This window comes from Culex pipiens, chromosome 2, assembly GCF_016801865.2.
Source record: "Culex pipiens pallens isolate TS chromosome 2, TS_CPP_V2, whole genome shotgun sequence".
NCBI classification, from domain to species: Eukaryota; Metazoa; Arthropoda; class Insecta; order Diptera; family Culicidae; genus Culex; species Culex pipiens.
The window spans coordinates 141,396,329-141,422,631 of NC_068938.1; the positions used below are offsets into that span (position 1 = coordinate 141,396,329).

General features: G+C 35.6%; 2 protein-coding genes across 2 annotated transcripts in view; one reads left to right on the top strand and one right to left on the bottom strand.

The window, feature by feature from the left end:
- Positions 1–26,303, top strand: part of LOC128093078 (uncharacterized) — a 51,243-nt gene that overhangs the window by 563 nt on the left and 24,377 nt on the right. Inside the window, exon 2 of the mRNA XM_052708642.1 lies at positions 3,980–5,459. Coding sequence (XP_052564602.1) covers positions 4,170–5,459 — 1,290 coding nt within the window. The 5' untranslated portion in view covers positions 3,980–4,169. The remainder of the gene's footprint in view (positions 1–3,979; positions 5,460–26,303) is intronic.
- On the bottom strand, positions 13,374–24,772 carry LOC120425808 (protein snakeskin). The gene is made up of 4 exons (XM_039590427.2): positions 24,615–24,772; positions 24,416–24,529; positions 14,039–14,365; positions 13,374–13,957 (listed from the first exon to the last, which is right to left on the bottom strand). The coding sequence occupies exons 2-4, from the start codon at positions 24,464–24,466 to the stop codon at positions 13,850–13,852; spliced, it is 486 nt and encodes a 161-aa protein (XP_039446361.1). The 5' UTR covers positions 24,467–24,529; positions 24,615–24,772; the 3' UTR covers positions 13,374–13,849.

Sequence of the window (26,303 nt, forward strand, 5' to 3'; positions counted from 1 at the left end):
GAACTCATGTCAAAGATGGTATTTTTTAATGTTATTTTTCATAAGTTGGGGATAATTTGGACACCTCTTTGGAGATCCGTTTTCTTCAAATATGAAGTGCAAACGGCAATGTAAATGACAATAACCGTCTTAGCTATGGCCAAATGGTAAAGAAAACCCACTCTGTATCAAATATGAGAAAAATCGGTCAACTTTTACCCTTAGTTACTCAAGGGTGAAGTTTGTATGAAAAAAAAATAGAAAAATGTATGAAAAGCCAAATTTTCTTACGGGTTTGTCTGCAGAGCGTGGTTCTTTCATTCAAATATTCTCAAAAATGAGAATCTTATTGCTAATTTAATGTTCTACAAAGTTATACAACTCGATTCTGAAAAGTTATTATCGATTTAAAAATGTCATTTTTGCATGAAAAATATTTTTTTCACCAAAATTAGACTCGAGTATCAATGGGTTAATCCGATTTCGCTCAAAATAACCCAAAACCCCCTTTTCCGCTTGTGAAGCAGGGGATAATTTTTCCTGGCCACCCTACTGTACACAGCAAAAAATCCGATGGTAAAATCGCATGCAAAAGCATGCACATCACCTTCGTCAAAATAAACACTTAATCTTACACACTGCATGTACAATTTTTACAAAAACAAAAAAAAATGTTGCAACCGACGGGAATCAAACCCAGCACCAACAGTAAGGACTGGCGCCTTAGCCCACTCGGCCATCAGACCGAAGAAACGCTGTAAGAATAAACGCATATATGAGCTTGACATTTCGGTCAAGTAGGTTTCCCATACTGACGGGCTACATATTTCAGGGTGTAAAATTACATAAGATTGCATAAAATAATGCAATATTTATTTTACACCCAGGCCATTTACACGCAGCTGGATTACTACTTTTTTAGCTGTGTAGCGAGGTTCAAATCCCGGCTCGGACCAACACAACTGGTGATCTTTTCCCTTCTGGAATCGATTGCTTAGTAAAGGGAAAGTAGTGCATCGTCACAACTGGACCTTATCACGACACCTTAGGGAGGCGACCTATGGAATGTTAACATTAACCTTAACATGTTAACATTAAGTTGAGAGTAAAACTGCCACTGAATCCGCTTTGTAAATGTTGGCCCCGTTACTCTTCACGGGTGTTCCCCTCGGGAACTGGGAAAGATTAACTTTTTTTACTACTGTAGGGTCATATTTATCGTTAAGTTACATCAGATTTGAAATATTACACGATTGCTTTTTGACCCTTTAACAAGTATTGAATTTTACATCAACAAAATATCAATAAAAAGAGTAAGACATAAAATATATGTTTTTTTTCCACATTTTACATTCATAAATTGCACACTTTAGCCTCACAATAAACTTTAAACTTGAACTATTTTACATGATTTATAAATGTGTTCAATGTTTGATTACATTTTTTTTGTCCATTACGTTAATTAAATTTGTTGTAGTGTATATAGACGGGAAAGGATGGTATACAAATTATAACGATTCAAAAAATTTCAAATTATGCATTATTTTTTGGGGTGAAGCAAATTTATTAAAAAAAAATCTGATCTATTCGAAAAAAAAAATATTTTCAGATGCACAGTAAAAAAATCATGGTATTATTACATCTGGGAAGGAAAAATGTGTAATTTAACCTCTGAAAAGGTGTAATTTAACCACTTTTCTTTTGTAATGTCACTTTTTTCCGTCTAAGTTGAGGTAAAATTACATCATAATCATCCAAAATAACAGCTTTCACATGAACACAAATTTTTACTGCGTAAGGTTAAGCTTGGTACAGGTAAAAACCACAAAATAAAACAATTCTGTTCTAACTGGAAAACGGTTTCTTTTTTCTTTTTTTTTATTTTCTGTATTTCAGCAACCAGACGTTTCAGAAATGATTTGGTTTTTTGGCCCCTAAAACATTTTAAAGAAATCAAAAAACATGGATTTTAGTCCCTGCCAACTCACACGAAATCGAAAAAAGTTGCCCATAACCATCATAGGATTGCATGGAACTTTGTTTAAAGGAGTAATTTTTGTCCTTGATCACGATTGAAACATCCATTTTACGATAGCTCACAACGGAAGTGCGGTATCTTTGAACATGCGAAAAGAGGTGTTTTCAATAATGTGTAGCCTGAAACTGTGATGAATTGGGAATTTTATGACAAAGGGAAATTTTTGTAAAATTTGAGCCCGATTCAATGAACTCAGAAATTCCGGAAAACCTTTTTTCTGACGAAAAAATACAAACATAATTTGAAAAATTCTGTCATTTTTCGTTACTTGACTGTAAAAAAATTAGGGTCGTGTCATTTTTTGTGAAATTTAATGAACTTTTCGAATTAGCAATAACCCATACAGGTAAATTTTTCATTGAGAACAAAAATTTTCATTTTTAAAATTCCTTGTTTTTTTTAAACTTTGTTGGGCTATTTTTCAGAGTGTAACAATGTTCTATAAAGTTGAAGAGCAGACAATTAAAAAAATGTTATGTTAACATAAGGAGTTTGCTTCTAACTATCACGAGTAATCACGATTCTACGAAAAACATTTTTTTGAAGATGTGACTTTTTGTGCGTTTTTTTTTTTTTGTTTTGTCGAGTGTTCAATTTTACATAAAAGTCCCTTTGACAATTTCCATCTCATCAACATTTCACTTTTTTCAAATGTTCAAAAATTTAAGGCTCCTCCGTCACGAGATATAACAAATGAGCTCGGATTCGTGATCAGGGACAAAAATTATCCCGTAGGACAAAGTTTCACGCAAATTGAAGAGGGGTCGGGACAACCGATTTCGTGAGAGTTGGCGGAGAATTACCCAATTTATATGAAGGGGTTTCTTTCAAAAACCACCCTTTCTACAACCAACCAGGCATTGCTCAGACATGCTGAGAATTTAATTCTGAGTTTATAGAAAAATCTGGATCTTGGAACTCTAATTAAAAAGTTAATATTTTGAGTAAGTTTATAGCCCTTCTTCAGTAAGGTGGAAAGGCAATAAGTTAAAAAATAGTTGTTTTAAGTTCTCTTTGTTACAAATAACTTTCTAAAATTTGCATAAACTGAAATTTGTTTTGAACCATCTGCCATGAAAGTCCAACACAAATTATTCCAAATTAATAGCCCATCAAAATGCCCTGCCATAAACCGTTTCCATTCGTTTATTTCGAGAACCATTGCACAGACCACCACCATCGCTGCTTCAGCAACCAACCAGTTAGTCGGTGGCGAACTTAAAAGCACACTTTTTTTTATCATTTCGTGGTACCTGTTCAACACTTCTCCGGGCATTCCGCGCGCCCGCGATAACGCTCTTCACTTGCTGCTGCTGGATGTTTGGACAAACATTTGGCCACGACGTTGACGACGGCCATGGTGTGATACGGTACGGAGAGCGGCTCGAGCAAATGAAACAACAATTAATGGGGAAAACAAACCGTACGCATGTGTTTACTCCCACAGCGAGGGGGAATGTCTCCAGGAAATCGGAAAATTGATTTTTGTTTGTTATTTAAATCCAATTTCAGCAGAATTATTTAAAACCTAAATTCTTGAAACTAAATCTCACGATTTTACAGAACAAGATGAAACTTTAACCCAAATGTTTTATTACTATATTTTTTTGTTAACTGTGTAATTTGCCAGAGAATTGCCCATTAACGTACGGTTGATGTGTGTAATATCTACGCGAGCGTCCCTTACCGGAACGATCCATCAGCCCCCCTCCCTCTGCTGGAGAACCTGCTGTACAGCTGTGAACTAGCCGAAGTGTTACCCGCTGACTGACTGGCCTGGTCTGGTCAGCAAAAAATGCAAGCAAAGCTACCCTCTGCCCACTGACTGGGCGAAGAACTGTTGTTGTATACCGCTAAGCCGCTATCGCACCTCCACAAGCTGTTCGAATGACATGTCTTGGTCAAACTGTTGCCTCCATACGACCGGCCAGCTAAAGTAGCGTTTTCTTCCCGTTGTCCCAGCTCCAGCTAACGTGCGATGTACTTCGGTATGGCACCTGAATGATAAGGAAAAGTTTTTCTGTCGAGTCTGAATTGCTTGCCGTCGCCACGGCTTGTGTACGAAGAATTCTTACGTGGAAGCTTGGGCAAAGTTGTTTTGTGGAGTGCTGGAAAAGTTTTCTGTGATCTTGAAAATTTAGGGGGGAAAACCATGAACCGTTCGCGAGGTAAAAGTCAGCGGAAAGCTTCGAAAGTGAGCGGAAAGGAAGCACCGCGTCCAAGTGATCAAACTAGTGAGAAGAAGTCCCAACGCAATGGGAAAAGTGGTGGAAAGTTTAAGGACGTCACGGCCAAAGTCGATACCGGGCGGGGTAGTGAACCACCGAAGGTGGTTGAAGCAAGGAAGATTGAAGAACCTGTGCCGGAACCGCCGGTGAAGATGGAACGCGCCAATAGTTTCTTTCTGACTCGGAAGATTTCCAAAATCTACAACAAGCTTAGCGGAAGTCGTGAGAGTTTGTCTGGGGAAGAACCGGCTAAGCCGTACCAGTTCACGAGAAGTTTGAGTCTGTCATCGATCCAACTGAAGAAGAGCTACCGAAGAAGCCAGAACGAGTCCAACCTGGCGAAGCTACACGAAGATGCTATCCTGGAACACGGTGAAGGTAGTGAAGAAATCGCCGCTGCTCCAGCAAACCGACAATCCGTCCCAGCAAAAATTGAACCTCCAAAGCTGGAACGCTCCAACAGCATTCTAGCCTCGTTCCGTCGCAAGATCAGCTTCCGCTCGGACAAGAAGCTAAAACCTCCCGCAAAGTGGAACACCTCCCTTCAAAACCTCCGCCAGGAGGACTTCATGGTCAGCTACGACGATCTCAGCTTCGTCGACTACGACCAGTTCAACCAGTACGAAGCCAGCCTGGAACGTCGCCTTAGCTCCAGTCAGTTCGACCTGGCCCCAAAACGACCCGTAGATCAACCCCTAGAAACCACCAACGCTCCAGTTATCAAACGTCGCCAAAAAACCGATCAAGACCTCCGTCGAAAGACCCTCGTTCGGCGTAGCTTCGAGTTCGAAAACAACCTGGATCAGGACAAGAACCTGTACCGGAACAGTTTGGACGGCGAAAAGCTGCGACAGTTGAGCAAGCTGAACCGTAAATCGTTTCGCTGGAGTGCACACATCGAGCGGGACGTCGATGCGCTCTACCTGGACAGTTTGGATCAGCTGACGGTGGATTCACCGGATGGTGGCGGACTGGGCCATGCCAAGTCGGCGGAAGGATTGCTGATGAGTGGTAGCGGAGGAGGGGATGTGTGTGATAGTGGGATGGTGGATGGGGAGGGATTGCACGGTAGAGTTAGTGGTGAAGGATTTGGCGGGGATAAGAGGCGCAGTGTTAGTGTGGGTTATGTGAGCCGAAGTCAGAGCTTGAGAAGGGCAAGGTCGTGGAGTGATGCTGTGGAGGGAAGTGCGAGGGACAGGATTCTGGATAAACAGGTGAGTTCAAAATCCACTTCACAAGTTGAGTCACGAAGACCAAGCAGTCTGTAGCAGTATGTTTTTGAAATCCCTTTGCACACAGTAAAAGCTGGATTAGCTGATATCAGAACGACACCGATAAAGGTTGGAATTTCGATTAGGGATTTGGAATGCAATGTTTATTGGATTCGTTGTTACTCTGGTTGAATGTCATGATATCGAGTTGGCTGAAAATTGAGTCACATTCAGATTGACTCAGACTGTTAAAGCAGATTGTTTATTTGATAAACAAAACTTAAATTATGGTATTTCTTATTTTTCTTTTTGCAATCGAGATGTCTAATCAAGATCACCTTATTTTAATATGTTAGAATCTGTAGCTTGAAAAGGGATTTCCTGTTCGATTTATCGTTTTAAACAATGTTTTCGGTGTTGACAAATACTGTTTTGAGAAAAAAAGTCTCACCAAATAAAATTAAAATTTACGTAAGAATGACACCAACTCGATGCCCCATTCAAAAATAAATTCTTAATCCCAAGTATACAGATTGCATTTGTTTTCCAAACTGCCATGGAATTTTATTCTTGAGATTTGTCGATAAAAAACCTCAACTTGTTTGCTTAAAAACAATGAAAATTTTATCTAACCCTAGCACATCCATCATTTTTGCGATTACTTCCAATATACTTCTTTTCTAAAAGGCCAGGCCAACTACGTAAAGTTAACCGCAAAGATGATTCGTTGAATAAGATTGAGTTTGAGCATTTATGTTCAAACAACTGTACAGTTCTGAATCTGCAGGGGAGGAAACGTGGGGATCAACCATTCACGGTTCTGTTTGTTGGAGCAATAAATCGTTGGGAGCACCATGCTAAGAAGTTTAAGGTCTCCGGGACCCTCTGGAATGAGACATTGTTCATGCTTTTTTAAAAGCTCATTTTCAGAACAGGATTATAGCCTTACACCAGACAGGAAGGCAAAACTGGTGAAATTTCTGTAGTAGGAGTCGTACACTCACGGACGAACGGACATGACACCAGGAACAAATTTTCTTCAAATTTCTGAAGCAGGGGCGCCGACTCTGGGGGGGCACGGTACTTTTTGCCCCCCCTAAAATTTGGCTGGGGGGCAGCCCATACATTGTGCCCCCCCCCCCCCCAGAAATTTTGGAAGAAAAATATTTTTATTTCAAATATAAAAAAATACAGAAATAATTGAAAATAATATCTAAAACTTAAATGGAACATTGTTTGTACACACGGATAGAATTCTTGTAAGCGAATCGGCAAAATAGCTCAAAAACAATTGTTGTTTTCGAAATCGCTGAAAGTTTTTGAACAAAATCGTTTACCATTTTTTGGATTTAGATGCATTTTTTTCTAAATCGACAACGTTTTATCTATACCACTGTGCTCTCTAGGAAAATCAGAAAGCTTAATACAAGAGCACAGAGGCACCGGTATATGATTTGAGAGATATTGTCAACATAAATTTTACGGATTTGCTCATAAGATTTCTATCTGTGCATGTTGTTCCAAAACAAACCCAATGTACTTTTTCCATAGCACATTATCTACAATCAAACTTACGCAAATTCTTGCGAAAACAATCATCAAGTTTTCAAACGCAACATTCTGCGATTTGCCATTGTAGATCAGGATTTAGCGAATATAAACTGAAGCACTTTTCAAAATGGTCATTTGTTGACTGCTTTACATTTAAAAAAATGCTGATAAATTCAATTATTTTTTGGGTAATTTTAGAAAGGATTTGAAAAGATTTCAAATACATTTGTCAACCGTTAACCGTTGTATACCGATTTTAGCCGAAAAATACAATTGTTTCAAAAAAAGTAATTTTTTGAAAACTAGAGCACCGCTTTACTGAGAAACCGACAAATTGAAATATAATCCACATTATAATCTTAAAAAACACAAGTGTACATCGCCTTCTGCAATTCATGATCGATTTAAAAAAAATAATAAAAAGGCTATAGAAATTTTAACTGCACCCTCAAAAAATATGCCAAAAAATCAGGGAGTAGAAAATAATACTAAAATTAAAATTCTTAAATTCTTAAATTCTTAAATTCTTAAATTCTTAAATTCTTAAATTCTTAAATTCTTAAATTCTTAAATTCTTAAATTCTTAAATTCTTAAATTCTTAAATTCTTAAATTCTTAAATTCTTAAATTCTTAAATTCTTAAATTCTTAAATTCTTAAATTCTTAAATTCTTAAATTCTTAAATTCTTAAATTCTTAAATTCTTAAATTCTTAAATTCTTAAATTCTTAAATTCTTAAATTCTTAAATTCTTAAATTCTTAAATTCTTAAATTCTTAAATTCTTAAATTCTTAAATTCTTAAATTCTTAAATTCTTAAATTCTTAAATTCTTAAATTCTTAAATTCTTAAATTCTTAAATTCTTAAATTCTTAAATTCTTAAATTCTTAAATTCTTAAATTCTTAAATTCTTAAATTCTTAAATTCTTAAATTCTTAAATTCTTAAATTCTTAAATTCTTAAATTCTTAAATTCTTAAATTCTTAAATTCTTAAATTCTTAAATTCTTAAATTCTTAAATTCTTAAATTCTTAAATTCTTAAATTCTTAAATTCTTAAATTCTTAAATTCTTAAATTCTTAAATTCTTAAATTCTTAAATTCTTAAATTCTTAAATTCTTAAATTCTTAAATTCTTAAATTCTTAAATTCTTAAATTCTTAAATTCTTAAATTCTTAAATTCTTAAATTCTTAAATTCTTAAATTCTTAAATTCTTAAATTCTTAAATTCTTAAATTCTTAAATTCTTAAATTCTTAAATTCTTAAATTCTTAAATTCTTAAATTCTTAAATTCTTAAATTCTTAAATTCTTAAATTCTTAAATTCTTAAATTCTTAAATTCTTAAATTCTTAAATTCTTAAATTCTTAAATTCTTAAATTCTTAAATTCTTAAATTCTTAAATTCTTAAATTCTTAAATTCTTAAATTCTTAAATTCTTAAATTCTTAAATTCTTAAATTCTTAAATTCTTAAATTCTTAAATTCTTAAATTCTTAAATTCTTAAATTCTTAAATTCTTAAATTCTTAAATTCTTAAATTCTTAAATTCTTAAATTCTTAAATTCTTAAATTCTTAAATTCTTAAATTCTTAAATTCTTAAATTCTTAAATTCTTAAATTCTTAAATTCTTAAATTCTTAAATTCTTAAATTCTTAAATTCTTAAATTCTTAAATTCTTAAATTCTTAAATTCTTAAATTCTTAAATTCTTAAATTCTTAAATTCTTAAAAAATTAATAGATGTATCATAATTTTATAATTTTGAAATTTTTGATTTTTTTAAACATTGAATTTTATTGTTATTTCTAAATTTCTGCTTTGATTTCTTAACATTTAGATTTTTTTAAACCCTAGAATTTTTTTTATACCACAGTGAAACCTCTTTTTGTGCGATGCGTTACGTTTTTCTAATTTGTAAATTTCTCTGGAACGGCGCAACATCTTTGCAATCTTTTAAAAGCAATTTGTAGGTTGTAGGTTCAGATTTACAAAACGCTTTTTGAAGCTTTCAAGAATATTGTCGAGAAATTAAAAGAAATCTACGAAATAAAAAGCGTAACGCCACCGCGTAAAAAGAGGTTTCTATGTATTATTATTATTTAATTTTGGAATAGTGAATTTGGTGTATCTGTTTTTTTTTCCTAAATTGCATATGTGAAAATGGATGTTTTTTAAATGTGTATTTGACACATTCTCCGGCAATGTACACCTTAGGATGAAATTTTGAAAAGCGTGTATGAGCTATTTGGATATTTTTCCTCGATTCTAGACTACTTGAAGCTTCAAAAATCATGGTTTTCATTAATTGATCATTTGAATATCATTTTGTACAAGTTGGTTAGGTTATGCATCAATTCGTGATAAAATCATCGTTTTAAAACATTTTTCTAAAAACTCCTGGTTTTCAGCGAAATAAAATCCAAAAAATATTCTTTTGATTGCATTTTGTAGGTTTTTAGTTGTACTAAACGGAAATGTCATGGGTTTGCAGTTTATCTTAAGTTAAGTATTTTTTCAAACTAGTGTAAGTTTACCATTTTATTGCGTTGCAACGTCACGAAAAAGGGACATTTGTTTATGTCAACAAAAAACTAAACATTCAATCATTTTGATATTTCGGATGCTCTTTGTACTTGGAAAGAGCTTTCAAATGCAATCTAGAGCGACTTAATTGGTTGTCTAGATCCAAAGTTACAACAGGTTTAAGTTTGCGTTGCAACGTCACGAAATTTTAAATCATATTGGTCACAAAAAGGTGTATGCATAGTTGGTTGTTGAAGATAAAAGGGTACTAAATATTATATATTTGTTTTATAATGTTTCCGAGCATATTTACAGAAGAATTGTACATGGGTCATTCACAAATTCCGTCATTTAAGTTTGATGCAACTCGAAAAAAAAGTATTTTATGAAACTTGTTGAACAAATCAAAATAGACCGATGTTCACAAGGGGGAAAAATTCTACAACTTTCAAAAAAGTAATCACGTGGATACTGGATGGCCCCTTTATGATAAACTGATTTACGTGAGGGTTCATTCTAATACAACGCAATGATTTTTTTTTATCCCACACCCTTATGTAAGTCAAATTACAGTGAAATTCATTAAACAATAAAAATCACGTGATTCGATTGTTTTTTTCTCAAACTTTTGTCTCTCTGTTGTTGGACGAACCCTTACTTAAATAAGTTGTATGCAACGTTTTGTTGTTCACAATTAAAAATGTTATGTTGCGCAGTTAAACAGTTATATTATTTCCTCAAATTTAATTTGAAAAGCACAAAAGTCAACAAAATAAGTTACGTTGTTTGCAGATCACCCCTTAGGGGCCATGAACAAACGATATGGGCACTTTATTTATAAATTCAAAATAAGCCCTCCTGAAAACTTGAAGCTCCTCACCTCCCTTCTCAAACTTCCACGTGTTTTGTAAGTTGCCCAAAACCATTAAAATATTAAGGGAGCGTTCTTGCATTACGTAACAAAACATTTATATTTTTAGACCTCCTCCACCCCCTGGAAATACATTTCCGATACACTTTTTTTGTATAAATCCTCGAACCCTCCTCCCTCTGCCTTGATATTACGCCGTTACGTAATGCATGGACGTCCCGTTACATGGATAGAGGACGGGAGAGGGGTGGGGGGGGGGGGGGTTTCCTTCGTGATAATGGAATAATACAAAAAAATATATTTTGAAAACCTTTTGGAAAACTTCGTAAATCGTACTGCAACTGTGAAAGCAGAATATGGGGAGGGGGAGGGGGGGGGGTCTAACATGGGCAGGCCAATCAATTCACATGTCCTTGTACTGTCTATTAACGTCTTATAATCAAATCTTAACCTACAGTTGTTCAGCCTAACAAAAACTATGATTTATTTTGAAACTATAATTTCGTGACGTTGCAACGCAACGAAAAACCCTGTTTTCAAAAACAGATCGTTGCAACGTCACGAAATGTAAGCGGTCTTCAAAAATCGAGGTTTAATTTTTTCGAAAAACTAATGATTGCATTCGATTTGTTGACCAATTTTACACTAAAAATGGAAAAAGAACTCCCAATTTGCCGTTTAACAGAGCAGAGTTAATGGCGAAATATGAATTGGGTCAGGATTGAGAAAAAGTCACGCGTTGCAACGTCACGCTACATATCCCCCTGTCAAAAATAGAATATTTGCTTAAAATAATGTTTCAACATTGTTTCTTATAGGAAATTTAATGTACTTTCCGAATCTGTAATAACATTATACCTTTTCAATGTAATTTTTGAGTTACAGCCGAAATACTGAAAAAAGAAAAGTCAAAGCGTTGCAACGTCACGGCGGAATGTGTCATTTGTATTCTTAAATTTCTGAAGTTCTTAATTTTTGCTTTTTACCTTTGTTTTTATTTTTAGAATATTTGTATTGTTAAATTTCTAGATATCTGATTATTTTTATTATTGACTGTTACTTCTAGAAAATAACTAAGAATATACCAATGAGAATGAATTCGCCTTCCAAACATATGCAAAATTCCCCCCAATTAACATTCTCAATCACGTTTTAATAAATTATCTATTTAAAAAAAAAGGATTCCGGATGAAAAAAATCCGTATCACATCGTAATAAAATTATTAAAATTCGTGATATACAAGAAACTTTAACATCTAATCGCCACTCTTACCTATCGATTTCGAAAAACAACCGTGTCCCCCCAACATTTTGGTTTAGTCGGCGCCCCTGTTCTGAAGCAAACTATCACTTGCGCCATCTACATTCGAGTTGTCGAAGTAGCATCGCGCGATGATTTCTCAAATGTCTTATTCAATAATTAGTTAAAACATTTAGCATTAGTATGGTGCTAGAAACAGTTTTTTGGCATTAATTTTGTCTTTATGATTCTATGTAATTTATCATGAATACTAAAATTGCTGAAATTTTTATAGAAATGGTATTTTCAAAATAAATTCATACGACCATTTAAAAAAATGCCCATGAGTTAGCATCATCGGCTGGCTTTGTTTAAGTTTTAAACCACGTGGCGCGAAGATTTTGACATAAGCGATTTCGCTTGCGCAAGTTTTCGTCAAGAAGAAGTAAAAGAAAACCTGCTTCACTTTTTGAAACCTCGTGTCATGTCCGTTCGTCCGTGGTAACCTTATAAATACGACAAGTGCCGAAAAAATCAGGTTGCATTTAACATTTCTTGCAACTTCTTTGTCGTGAAACTACTAACATTTTTTGCCCAAAAATAACAGAATGGAATATTGACATGATTGTTTGACATAAAAGTTCATTTAAAAAGCGTTTTTTGGAATTTCAAAACTAATTGATCCAACTAGGTAAACCTCATTGCATAAATATATACGACTTGTGCTGAAAAAAAACTTCTTTTTGAATCTTGTTGCAAAAACTACTACACTCAAACCCCGATGTTTTGACATTAACTGTTGTCAAACGAACGGGGTCACTTTTTAGTTTGACACCCCTTTTACACGGAGTTCACGCACACTAGCAAACGTTTGTTCTGATAGTGTGCGTGAGCGTCGTGTAAAAAGTGACAGTTCGTCACTATTTAGTATGACTTTGTCAAACCAACGGGGTACAAACTAAAAGAGTGTATTTGGAAATGATTTTTCAGTGAAACGTTTGTTTTCCCGTTTTGGTTTCATCAACTAAAAAACCAAAGCAGTGTTGAAAAGTATTACTTTTCGATTCAAGTGCTAAAAAGTTCAATTTTTCAGAACTTTATTTTTTTTATTTTTTGATGTTTCGTTCAAATTGTACGAGCATTGACCTTTCGAAATTAAAAAAAACAACATTTATTGCAATTCCGTCGTGAAACTATTTACTTTTCCTGTCATCCTCAAACGATGAAACAGCCTACTTTTCTCTATCAAAGATAACAGAATCGAATATTAACCATTTTCAAAACAATTGCTGAAAAGTTCTACTTTTAAGCACTGAAAAGGATGCTGAAAAGTTGATCTTTTTAGTAGTTGTTTGGAAAAGTAATAATTTTCAACATTTTTTTTTATTTAAACGATTGATTGAATATAAAAACATATGACTAACCTTGTTCGATAAATGTACGACTCGTGCTGAAAAAATCTTTTTTATTGCAACTTGTTGCATAAACTACTATTTCGTCACTTCGAGTGCTTGGAGTAGCTATCCAATGATTGTGAGTTAGAATTTGAGGTGGAAAAGTACTAAGTTTTGAAAGAGTTGATCTTAATATTTCAATCTTAAATTGTCTGAACTACTATCATGAAAAGTCAAAAAGTTCATGTCCAATTGCGTTTTTGAAAAATAAATATTTTTTTTCAGTTTCGAATACACGATTAAGAATTTCGGATAGTTTGAGTCAAAACGCAGATAGCTCCAGTACGGTTTATTCCAAATAGTGTGTAGTTGTCTGGTTGATTTTTATGAATTTATATGTTATATTTCTTCGGGTGGGTTGTTCGTTTCTGTTCTCTACTATCCACTCTATTGCAATTTGAAGGTGTAGCTTTGCCGATTAAAACTTCCAGTGAAACTTATTTAATCTTAATCTACCTTTATTTGGTATACTTATGAAAAAATTGTCGTAAATTGTAAACTTCGTAAAACAAAAAAAGGAAAAAAAACCTAAACGCTAGAAACGAAACTTTTCACTTCGTCTTCTCTCCTTATCGGACTACCAAAAATTACGTATGAATAATGACAGTTTTTCCTCCTTACGTGCTAAAAAGGCCACCCTCTTCGAAGTCTGCGCCGAGACTTCTTCATCATGATAAAACGTAATATTTCAAGCTTACAATCTAGCCCTGCTGGGGTAATGTGCTGAAGTTGCCGAAGTACTCCTGCTCAATTTAGTACTTGCTGTTCTCGTGCTTGGCGTAGTGAATGAACGCCAGGACGGAATCGGCCAGGTAGAGAGCACCGGTGACAACGCAGAGCGATCCCATGGCCAGACCAGCCTGCAAAAGACGAAAAAAAATATCCGTAAGAAATGGTCAAAGTTTAATTGGACATAATGGGAGTTCAGGAGGGTGTCTTACCGTCCGTTCCGAGGTAATTTGCTGGAAGTCATACTCGGGCTGGAATCCGTGCCAGTAGTGCAGGGCTGTGCCACCGACGGCGATCCACATAAACGTTCCGACCACGTTCATGATGGTGTCCGACAGTTCGCGCTTCAGCTTGGTCGTTCCGAAGCAGAACGTAATCAGCTGGACCGAGGTGTAGATGAAGTAACCGACGAACACTCCCGATGCTACGATTTCCGCATCGGGACTCTTTTCCTCATTGAGGTTCCAGGTGCCACCGACGCCGAGGAAGTCGCCGCCATAACCGGTGCGGTAGATGATCAGGATCACCAAGTTGAGTGCCTGCGGAGGGAAGGAAAGTTGATTCGTTCAGAGTTTAGTTTCTAAATGGGGTTTCAATGAAATTGGACGTGAAATTTGTCATAATTTGAGTCGATGTTTTGGAATCTCACCGTAATACCTAATTTCATTCCCCATGCGACCTCTCAAAAAATCTTCCCAAATTGAGACGAGCACCTGCCCAACCGAGTGGAAAATATGCCGGAAAATTCCCGCGTCTCCGGTGCGACACCAAATATTTGTCGTTACGGCTTTTCAGAGGTGGCGACGAGACAACAAACATTCAAAGTACTTCACACCACCACAAATTAATTCAGTCCCCACGTGGGCCAAGCCTCCGCCCCCACTTGGCGGGAAAACTCCGAGAACAAACACACACACAAAAACACCAAGCTATTCAAATATTTAAAATGCCACACCGGAGATCAATTTGCATAAACACATTCCCTTAATTCACTTTGGGGATGCCTTGGTTTTGGCGAAGGTGGTGACAGACCGTAGCTTTGGGGGGAAACCCTTTTTCCACACCCTTCTTGGGCTACGAAAAATCCCACCGGCGAGCTTACGAAAATTAATGTCCTATTTGGAATGTGAAAGGTAAAGCTCTCTTTCTGTACGAAGTGTGGAACTCTCTAGGAATAATTGTCCCTGGTGTGAAAAGTTTACGAAATTTATGGCTCCCGTTGAATTGTCATTATTGCAAGTTTGGACTAATGAAGCATTCCTGGGAAATTAAAAACTTTTTAAAAGTTATGATTCCACCAAGACTTAGCTGTTGAGGGGCAAATCTTGCGTCACTACAGCACTCGGTGGCACCTTTAGATAGCGAAGTTTGGGCGGGTTGATGAATCAACTGTTTGCTTTGGGCGCGATGGCTCATCACTCCTATCAAGTGACAAGTCTCGGTAGGGAGTATAGTCAAGGCACGAAATCAAAAACGGTGCTCATTTTTCGTGTCTAGAAGCAAATCGTGTAACAGGCCAGTTTTTTATGGATCTAGACTAAATCGACCCTCCTGAATCCGAATCTGCCTGTTGATTTTCCTGATTCTCAAAGGAAACCGAGATATTCAAGATGGCGTCCAATATGGCGGCTGAATGGAAAAATCACAATAAAAGGATTTTTAAGTTCAATCAACTACTCAAATTTAACTAAATTGAGGTCGCTGAACTCGAATATGATCCCTAGAATACTCCAAAGTACTCAGGGAATGTGCAATCCAAGATGGCGGCCAATATGGCGAAGTTAGAATATTGGAAATGTTTATACAGAAATGTAACAGGCTATCAACAGGTCAAATTTAACTAATTTGGGGTCGCTGAACTCGAATATGACCCCTAGAATACTCCGAAGTACTCAGGGAATATGCAATCCAAGATGGCGGCCAATATGGCGAAGTTAGAATAATGGAAATGTTTATACAGAAATGTAACAGGCTATCAACAGGTCAAATTTAACTAATTTGGGGTCGCTGAACTCGAATATGACCCCTAGAATACTCCGAAGTACTCAGGGAATGTGCAATCCAAGATGGCGGCCAATATGGCGAAGTTAGAATATTGGAAATGTTTATACAGAAATGTAACAGGCTATCAACAGGTCAAATTTAACTAATTTGGGGTCGCTGAACTCGAATATGACCCCTAGAATACTCCGAAGTACTCAGGGAATATGCAATCCAAGATGGCGGCCAATATGGCGAAGTTAGAATAATGGAAATGTTTATACAGAAATGTAACAGGCTATCAACAGGTCAAATTTAACTAATTTGGGGTCGCTGAACTCGAATATGACCCCTAGAATACTCCGAAGTACTCAGGGAATATGCAATCCAAGATGGCGGCCAATATGGCGAAGTTAGAATAATGGAAATTTTTATACAGAAATGTAACAGGCAATCAACAGGTCAAATTTAACTAATTTGGGGTCGCTGAACTCGAATATGACCCCTAGAATACTCCGAAGTACTCAGGGAATGTGCAATCCAAGATGGCGGCCAATATGGCGAAGTTAGAATATTGGAAATGTTTATACAGAAATGTAACAGGCTATCAACAGGTCAAATTTAACTAATTTGGGGTCGCTGAACTCGAATATGACCCCTAGAATACTCCGAAGTACTCAGGGAATATGCAATCCAAGATGGCGGCCAATATGGCGAAGTTAGAATATTGGAAATGTTTATACAGAAATGTAACAGGCTATCAACAGGTCAAATTTAACTAATTTGGGGTCGCTGAACTCGAATATGACCCCTAGAATACTCCGAAGTACTCAGCGAATGTGCAATCTAAGATGGCGGCCAATATGGCGAAGTTAGAATAATGGAAATGTTTATACAGAAATGTAACAGGCTATCAACAGGTCAAATTTAACTAATTTGGGGTCGCTGAACTCAAATATGATCCCAAAAATACTCCAAAGTACTCAGGGAATGTGCAATCTAAGATGGCGGCCAATATGGCGAAGTAAAAATATTGGAAATGTTTATACAGAAGTGTAACAGGCAATCAACAAGTCAAATTTAATTAATATAAGATCGCTGAACTCGAATATGACCCCTAGAATACTGCGAAGTACTCAGGGAATGTGTAATCCAAGATGGCGGCCAATATGGCGAAGTTAGAATATTGGAAATGTTTATACAGAAATGTAACAGGCAATCAACAGGTCAAATTTAACTAATTTGGGATTTCTGAACTCGAATATGACCCCTAGAATACTCCAAAGTACTCAGGGAATATGCAATCCAAGATGGCGGCCAATATGGCGAAGTTAGAGTATTAGAATGTTTATACAGAAATGTAACAGGCTATCAACAGGTCAAATTTAACTAATTTGGGGTCGCTGAACTCCAATATGACCCCTAGAATACTCCGAAGTACTCAGGGAATGTGCAATCCAAGATGGCGGCCAATATGGCGAAGTTAGAATAATGGAAATGTTTATACAGAAATGTAACAGGCTATCAACAGGTCAAATTTAACTAATTTGGGGTCGCTGAACTCGAATATGACCCCTAGAATACTCCGAAGTACTCAGGGAATATGCAATCCAAGATGGCGGCCAATATGGCGAAGTTAGAATATTGGAAATGTTTATACAGAAATGTAACAGGCAATCAACAGGTCAAATTTAACTAATTTGGGGTCGCTGAACTCAAATATGATACCAAAAATACTCCAAAGTACTCAGCGAATGTGCAATCTAAGATGGCGGCCAATATGGCGAAGTTAGAATATTGGAAATGATTATACAGAAATGTAACAGGCTATCAACAGGTCAAATTTAACTAATTTGGGGTCGCTGAACTCGAATATGACCCCTAGAATACTCTAAAGTACTCAGGGAATATGCAATCCAAGATGGCGGCCAATATGACGAAGTTAGAATATTGGAAATGTTTATACAGAAGTGTAACAGGCAATCAACAAGTCAAATTTAATTAATATAAGATCGCTGAACTCGAATATGACCCCTAGAATACTGCGAAGTACTCAGGGAATGTGTAATCCAAGATGGCGGCCAATATGGCGAAGTTAGAATATTGGAAATGTTTATACAGAAATGTAACAGGCTATCAACAGGTCAAATTTAACTAATTTGGGGTCGCTGAACTCGAATATGACCCCTAGAATACTCTAAAGTACTCAGGGAATATGCAATCCAAGATGGCGGCCAATATGGCGAAGTTAGAATATTGGAAATGTTTATACAGAAATGTAACAGGCTATTAACAGGTCAAATTTAACTAATTTGGGGTTGCTGAACTCGAATATGACCCCTAGAATACTCCGAAGTACTCAGGGAATGTGCAATCCAAGATGGCGGCCAATATGGCGAAGTTAGAATATTGGAAATTCTTATACAGAAATGTATAAATCCCAAAAATACTCTAAAGTACTCAGGGAATTACTTTGGAGTATTTTTGGGATCATATTTGAGTTCAGCGACCCCAAATTAGTTAAATTTGACCTGTTGATAGCCTGTTACATTTCTGTATAAACATTTCCAATATTCTAACTTCGCCATATTGGCCGCCATCTTGGATTGCACATTCCCTGAGTACTTCGGAGTATTCTAGGGGTCATATTGGAGTTCAGCGACCCCAAATTAGTTAAATTTGACCTGTTGATAGCCTGTTACATTTCTGTATAAACATTTCCAATATTCTAACTTCGCCATATTGGCCGCCATCTTGGATTGCATATTCCCTGAGTACTTCGGAGTATTCTAGGGGTCATATTCGAGTTCAGCGACCCCAAATTAGTTAAATTTGACCTGTTGATAGCCTGTTACATTTCTGTATAAACATTTCCAATATTCTAACTTCGCCATATTGGCCGCCATCTTGGATTGCACATTCCCTGAGTACTTTGGAGTATTCTAGGGATCATATTCGAGTTCAGCGACCCCAATTTAGTTAAATTTGAGTAGTTGATTGAACTTAAAAATCCTTTTATTGTGATTTTTCCATTCAGCCGCCATATTGGACGCCATCTTGAATATCTCGGTTCCCTTTGAGAATCGGGAAAATCAACAGGCAGATTCGGATTCAGGAGGGTCGATTTAGTCTAGATCCATAAAAAACTGGCCTGTTACACGATTTGCTTCTTGCATCGCTATTTTCGGGTTTTGTGCCTTGACTAGTATGCTTTATCGCGTTTTTGTAAAATCTTGCACTGGTTTGAAGCATGTGGATGGCACAATTTTAATGCTTTGGAATTTATCACTGAAAGTATGTGAATCGAAATATTTTGGTTCAGAATGTGCATATTTATTAACACTGGAACGCCCAACGCATGTCCAACTTACACGGACGCCCAAGCCTCCCAAAAAAAGTTAGAACGGTAACTTCAATTTGCTGGTTCTCGGGCATAACTCAACCAATCGGGATGATTCCTATTTCCAATGATTTATAAGAATGTCCAAATGGTCCTAAAATTTTGCTGAACTTAAAATAGGGTGGAGAGAGGGGACAAAACATTTGAATAAAATGTGTACCAGCCTACTAAAATTAACAAAAAACTGCTGAAACGATCTGTTGGGTCCATGATGATATATTTTTACCTATTAGGGTAAGTCACTTAAAAATTCAAGCAAAATAAAAAAAACTAAATGCCATAAGACATAATTTGACCGATAGAATATCTGAACACGTCAACGGTTTTAAACAAGCATATTGGAACCAATATTTAAAATATTTGTAGGAATGGCATGAATAATACATTATGAAATTTATATATTTCTAACACAGACACGATCAATCTTTATTACATAACGTTTCAAAAAGAATGTGAGCAACGCTTTTTAAAAGTGCAATAAAAGAAAGCGAAGAGCAGTTTGAGTAATTTTATTTTTAAATCTCTGTACACTTATTAAAATACCGATCAATTGCATAAGAGCAATTCTCTGAAATATTGGTCATTCGTTTCGGCTGAAACTTTTTTGGTGCCTTTGGTATGCCAAAAGAAGCCATTTTAAATCATTAGTTTGTGCACTTAATTTTCCATACAAATTTGACAGCAGAATGATATGTTCAAATTCAAAATTCTGTATCCGAGGTAGGATTTTTTTGATCGATTTGGTGTCTTCGGCAAAGTTCTAGGTATGGATATGGAATACACTGTAAAAAAGTTATACACGGTAATTTTTTTTTTAATTTAAGACATTCGTGAAATTTTCCGATCTATTCGAAAACAATATTTTCAATTATTTTAAATTAAGACAAACATTTAAAAAGGCATAACATCGAATGTTTGGCCCTTTTGAAATGTTATCCTTGATTTAAAATTTTTGAAGATATAGTTTTTTTGCCCATTCTGGAAAGTTCTGAAAAATTCTGAAAATCCCCAAAATCATATCAGAAAACGAAAAAAAATAATAAAAATAGTGTTTTTTTTTTGCAAATCAAGTTTTAGTGACAAAAAGTTAAATTAAATATCACAAAAAAAATGTTACCATGTCGTCAGCTGTGTGCTATCTTGTGACATAAACCATTTTGGTCGAAAATGAGTTAATGGTGACGTTTTACTATACTTAACAAACACTACAAGATGCTCTAACCCGATTTTGGAAACTCGCTTCCGTTTCCCGGATATCGCAATACACACTTGTGACATAGACCAATTTATCGTCAAATGATCGTGCACACTTGTGACACGTCATACATGGTGTTGGAAAATGTGGAAAATTTGTCTTGTTTTTCACAAATTTATGTTGATACACATTTTCTGAAGGCAATGCAATCTTTTGTTTTTGAAAATATACTGATAAAGTCGGTTAAACTATTGATTTAAGTCTATTTTAGTTTGTATGGAAATTCTGTGCCCACTTGTGACACGTAGTACAATTTTACTTTCGAAACACACTTGTGACACGTGCTTTTCAGATTTTTGATTACATAATTTACTGTATCTTTTAATTGGTGGAACCAAATTAGTTGAAACTTGGAGCGTTTGTTAAGCGATAGTATACGAACCGATTGCTTCAAAAAGTTTGGCTCTATCATTCATAGTTTTGAAAATATTTATCATCAAACTTTAAAAATCGATTTTCTCGAAAAGTACTAAATGGTCGTTGTCACAAGATAGCACACAGCTGACGATGTATCATTTTTTTCAGTGTTGTCCTTATCCATACCAACAACTTTGCCAAAGACACCAAATCGATAAAAAAATCATTCAAAGAAACAGATTTTTTAATTTTCATCTATCATTTTTGTATGGACAGCTGCCAAATTTGTATGGAAAAGTATATGGACAAACTAATGATGCAAAATGGCATACCGAAAGCACCACAAAAGTTTCAGCCGGATTAAAAAATACAAAAATTAAAATTGATAAAAAAGACTGATTTTGTAGAGAACTGCTCAGTAAAAAAATATATTTTGGTCATAAATGACGTTTTTTTTCGATTTCAATTAAAATACTTTTTTTATAAGGATATTTTTTTAAAACATTGCAATGTATTGATTTTTTTCTGGAATTATCAACGTTTAAAAAAAGCTAGAATGCTTGATTTGAATTTTTCCTAACCTTTTAGAATAATTTAATATTTTATTGCTATAATTTTACTGATTTTTTTGTTATTTTTGTCGTTTAGGATGTGCTTCTTTTTTAAGGGTTTTTTAAGCAAATTAAATTCCTAAAATATCGTTAAAAAGGATGGCTGAATCGTGATCCCCATTCTTCAAAATTTCACAAAATTAATTTCATATTTTTTGTCACGAACATTTTGTGTTGGGGGTTATATTTTGACTTTAAACAACTGCTCTTTTTGGCAGTAATTTTCCTTTACACAATTTTTGCTTAAATAACATATTTGAGAGCACCTTGAAATTAGCGCAAAATTTCAATGTTTTTTAATTTGACATACAGTATTATTTCAATATTAAGGCCGCGAAAAACACAACACACACATAATGGAGTCGAAATTATTGAGAGTTCAATGTTAAATTCGAAGTACAGTGCTGCCAACTCACTCACACCATCAAAACAAATGTGTTCAGTAGATAATTGAAACCGTAAATCTTCTACAGGGATCAAACATCCAGTGGTGGTTGAGACAACTAAGTCATTGAGTTAGTTTGTTAAATCCCGTAGACAACAATTTTTGTGTTGACGGGTTAACTTTTTCATGGATATGAACTGGAGAGCATAATTCTCTCGGCTTGAGGTTTTTATTCTCCTGGACTGCCTGCCCAGTTATGGGTGCAGCCCATATGACATTTGTTATTTTCATGATTTTCATTTATTAAAGAGAGTATCTTTGAAAAATACAACAATGGTTGAGATCGAGAATTTTAATACTATATTAAAAGTTTCGTTAAAATTAAGTCAAATTAAATATGGTTGAATTCATTTAAAAATTCTTCGAATTAAAACACTATGTTGAAAAGCGATCAAATTTACGTGACATCAAGCACATTTTTGAAGCAGCTTTTCAGTTCAAACACATGCCTTAAGCCAATTTGTTTCGATAAAATTAAAACATCTTAAATTTTGAGTACAATGATGTGATGTGGTGACTTCATATTACAACGAAAAACATCATTGAGTTATTGATGATTGTGAGTCAGTTTATTATTTTCTGATTAAATTAAATTGATTGATGAATGATATATTTTAAGAAAAGCTAGCAATGAAAAAATAATCCACGATAAACATATTTATCAAAATATAATTTTACTAGTAGAGCCATTAACCCTTTCAGCCCTTCATTTTTCAAAAATATTTGATGGTTGTCGATGGAAAAATGCTTCTTTTGATCATACGAAAATTATAGGTTGGCTTGGAAATTTTGATTATTGTGTTATACAAGACCCATCAGGCCTGAAAGGGTTTAATTCAGGGGTGCTCAAAGTTTTTAATGCCGGACAAAATTTAAAGCTCACATGAGCTTGCGGGCCAATTGCAAAAAATGAATGGAAATTACTTTATTTCAATCTGTAATACAGAAAAACACAATTGTTGGGGATTTTATTTATAAGATAACGAAAAAAAATCCAACATTTTTGTTCAAAAAAGCATTCAATCATGTGGTACAAATTTATTAATAAACAAAACAAACAAAAAGCAAAAAATATTATTCGTTAGATTTTTAAATTGTTAATTTCATGCCAAAAATTTTATCAGTAAACACAGTGTTTTTGTAAGGATTTTTAAAACACCACGGTTCGGTCAAGGAATTATGCAAAAGGATATTTCAACAATACTTTCTCCAATTTCGTAACCAAATGTCAAGAGTTCAAATCCCGAGGTGCTTTATTGGAGCAAAATTAGTTTGAGGCCTAGTCTTTAAAAAATGGTGAAATATGATTTTTTAATTAATATGGAACTTTGATTTGATGTTACTTTGATCAAATTAGCATTTTGCTAATAAATAATAGATATTTGTTCGTTCAATCGAAGTCGAATATAAAATGATAATTATTTTTATGTTAAAAATGTCTGTAAAAGTTCTTTAAAATTTTTGAACTAATCAATTCACAATCACTTTACAGATTGGTCAAAGGGCCATTTTACGTGATTATTCAAAATGGGCTCGCGGGTCACAAAAAATCACCTCGTGGGCCACATTTGGCCCGCGGGCCATACTTTGATCACCCCTGATCTAGGACAAGTGATGAATGCTATTTGCATTGAAAGTTTATTTAAATTCAAGCATGGCACAACCTGTGTTAAGCTATAGATCACGATATTGTGCAATATTTGTTAGTTTACAATAACATAATAATATTATTTGATTACTTCAGTCTGATTTGCACAGATTTGTCCAATTTTTGCACTAATGTTTGTTTTCAGTAAAAGTATCAAAGCCAACATTTGATTCTCAATCAGTAATCCTTTCATTGTCTAGCGTGCCCCACTACACGTTGCACAAACAACAAACGTCGATGAGTAATCCAATTTTTGCCAATAAGCTTCCCGCCGCTATCAATTCCAACCACTCATGTCAATATCGAGCACTGATAAGTGGATTTTTTCGTTCACTTATTTTTACTACCGCAGCATAAAAACCTACATCACTTGAAACTCTCTCACTACCACTACCACGCCACGCACCACAATTTCCGTTATCTGGGTGTGGTCGTTATCAATCCCACCTTTAGTATCGCCATTTTTTTCATTCCCCCACAACCTGTACTAATGATGAAACTTTTCCCACTTTGCGAGCGCTATGAACCTCCTCCAACTCAACTCAACCAGGTCAGCCAGGTTTACTCATCATTGATTCACTTTGTAAACCAATCTACCACACAGCTCAACGACTTTCACTCCTGAGGGGGGGTTCGATTGCACCACCATTTTCACCGGAAAAAGTCCGTTTCAGCGGCTACTGCGGAAAAGCTCTTTCCACGTTGGGAAATTTATTGCACTCGAGCAACGGTCGTGCTGTTTTTTTTTTTCGTTTCTGCCGTGGGAAAATCGACAAAATCCCCAAACGACAAAGCGGGTGCGGAAAAAGTCGTTCCCAACTTTGACCGACGTCATTGTTGAACTCGACTTTTCAATGAGGTTCTAGTCTATAAAATCAACCGTTCGTTCTCACCAATTTGAACACTTTGATGAATATCGAACCAATCGTTTCAGCGGACACCATTTTGTCCGGATTTGGGGGCACCCTGGAACTGTGTCAATGGTGTAGTCTGGAGGCTGGAAAATCCTAAAAAAAAAGAATGAGGAAAACCACCAATTAGAAAAGCTTGTTAGAGAGTAGTTTCGTCCTCTCAGATTGGGGTTAAGGTTACCTTTAATCCTGAATACGTCAAGCAGGAGTGCTCCGGTGGACAATTGAATCGATTCTGAACTTTTTCATCGCACCTCGGCGGTTTCGAGCAGAAACGATGTGGCTTATCTGTGCACCATTACCACCATTGAGGCAAGTTGCGGAGATAAGATAAGGCACGAGACTTGTGATATCTGTACTAGCTGTGGTCGACCGTGGAATGTTACTTCACATCATGAAAGGCTTCGTATAACTGGGTAACGGGAAGACGACTATCATGTTTGCCTGTTTCGATCGAGGTGGTGACAGGTGTGAGGCAATTTCTGGTGAGGTTACTCATTTTGGTTACACAAACGCACAAGCACACCACCACCACCAGAACAGGTGTAATGGTTGTGGTTTGTGCGGTTTTGGTTGTTTGTGTGGATGAGCAAAGGTTTTGAACCCAGATAAGAGTTAACTAGTCATCGGAATTACTGTGAATTGGGTAATGTCTGACTCTGAATGGAAGAGCCAGAAGGAGGTGGAAAGGGGCAACCCTTTAAGTTCTTAAATCTTGTTTTTGTTATGTCAATTTAGTATAACTAAATGAAGAAGCTTTGGAAGGTTAATTAAAACTGGCTTTGGGTTATCTTGCCTTCGATCGAATAAGTGAACCTGCTTCAAACTAAGCTCAACGGATGGTTCAATATGCCATTCATCCCAGTCTGCACACAGAATTGAAATGCCATTAAAACCTACTAAATATTTATAACCCATCACATATTTCACCCTGAAGGACCTTCCACAAATCTTCAAACCCGAGAGCCAATAACATTGCACATTTTAATCATTTCAGCCGTCAATTTCATTGAGTTGGCTCGGCGGGTCATCGAAATTCCCATTCATCTCGGCCTCAGCCAACCCAGACGCCCAGGTTGAGCAATCTGAAATTGGGATCTGGACGACAACGGGGCAATTGAAATGCAAATATTACAGAAACATTAATTCCAATCACATAAGTGAACCGGAGGGAGGTCGATATGCAAAACGAAGGGGAACGCAGGTCGTCTTGATTGTAAACTTTTTGCTTATCAAGGTGGAGAGCGAATAAATAATTCATCACTTGGTATACTGTTAGGCAATGGTATGCTGCTGATAGCATTAAGTTGTATCCTTATCAAGAAATATGAAAAAGGTGCCGGTTAGAAGTTTCAATAATGTCCCACTTTTGGCATTCTGCCAACGCACGTTTTTAAATGATTCCAATGATCCTATTTTATCAATGGATTCATTCATGTCCAAAGAATCATTTTTTTCATTATCCATTTAGATCTGTGTACACTTCTATTGAAATTTACGGTCTGCTTTCCGGAAAATTTCATCATAAATTTTGATTCCAATGTTTCAACCCGATTGGATTCAAATTCTAGAATTCCATGTCTTTTTGAATGCCTTAGCATATTATATTTATGTTTAGAAACATCTTGAATTTTCAGTTTATATTGATCAGTGCGCTGCACTATGGTACATTGGGTGGCCAAGTTTCAAAAAAGTGACCTTCTCCAAATATTTTTTGGAAAGTAAACATTCTAACTAAGAAAAATCCAAATTTTCAAAGCTCTAAGTTTGTTCATTACGGAGATACGCAAGCTGAAAGTCAAAAAATGGGGTAAAAAACCAGCGTTTTTCGTAAAAAAGGCTGATTGTTTAATTTTAACATAGCTCAGCC

Excerpts from the sequence above, each read along its gene's own strand:
- LOC120425808 (XM_039590427.2), bottom strand. The coding sequence starts at position 24,466 with ATGGTGTCCGCTGAAACGATTGGTTCGATATTCATCAAAGTGTTCAAA. Across the intron at positions 14,366-24,415 it reads TCATCAAAGTGTTCAAATTG|GCACTCAACTTGGTGATCCT; the intron begins GTGAGAACGAAC and ends TTCCCTCCGCAG. Across the intron at positions 13,958-14,038 it reads AAATTACCTCGGAACGGACG|GCTGGTCTGGCCATGGGATC; the intron begins GTAAGACACCCT and ends CGTCTTTTGCAG.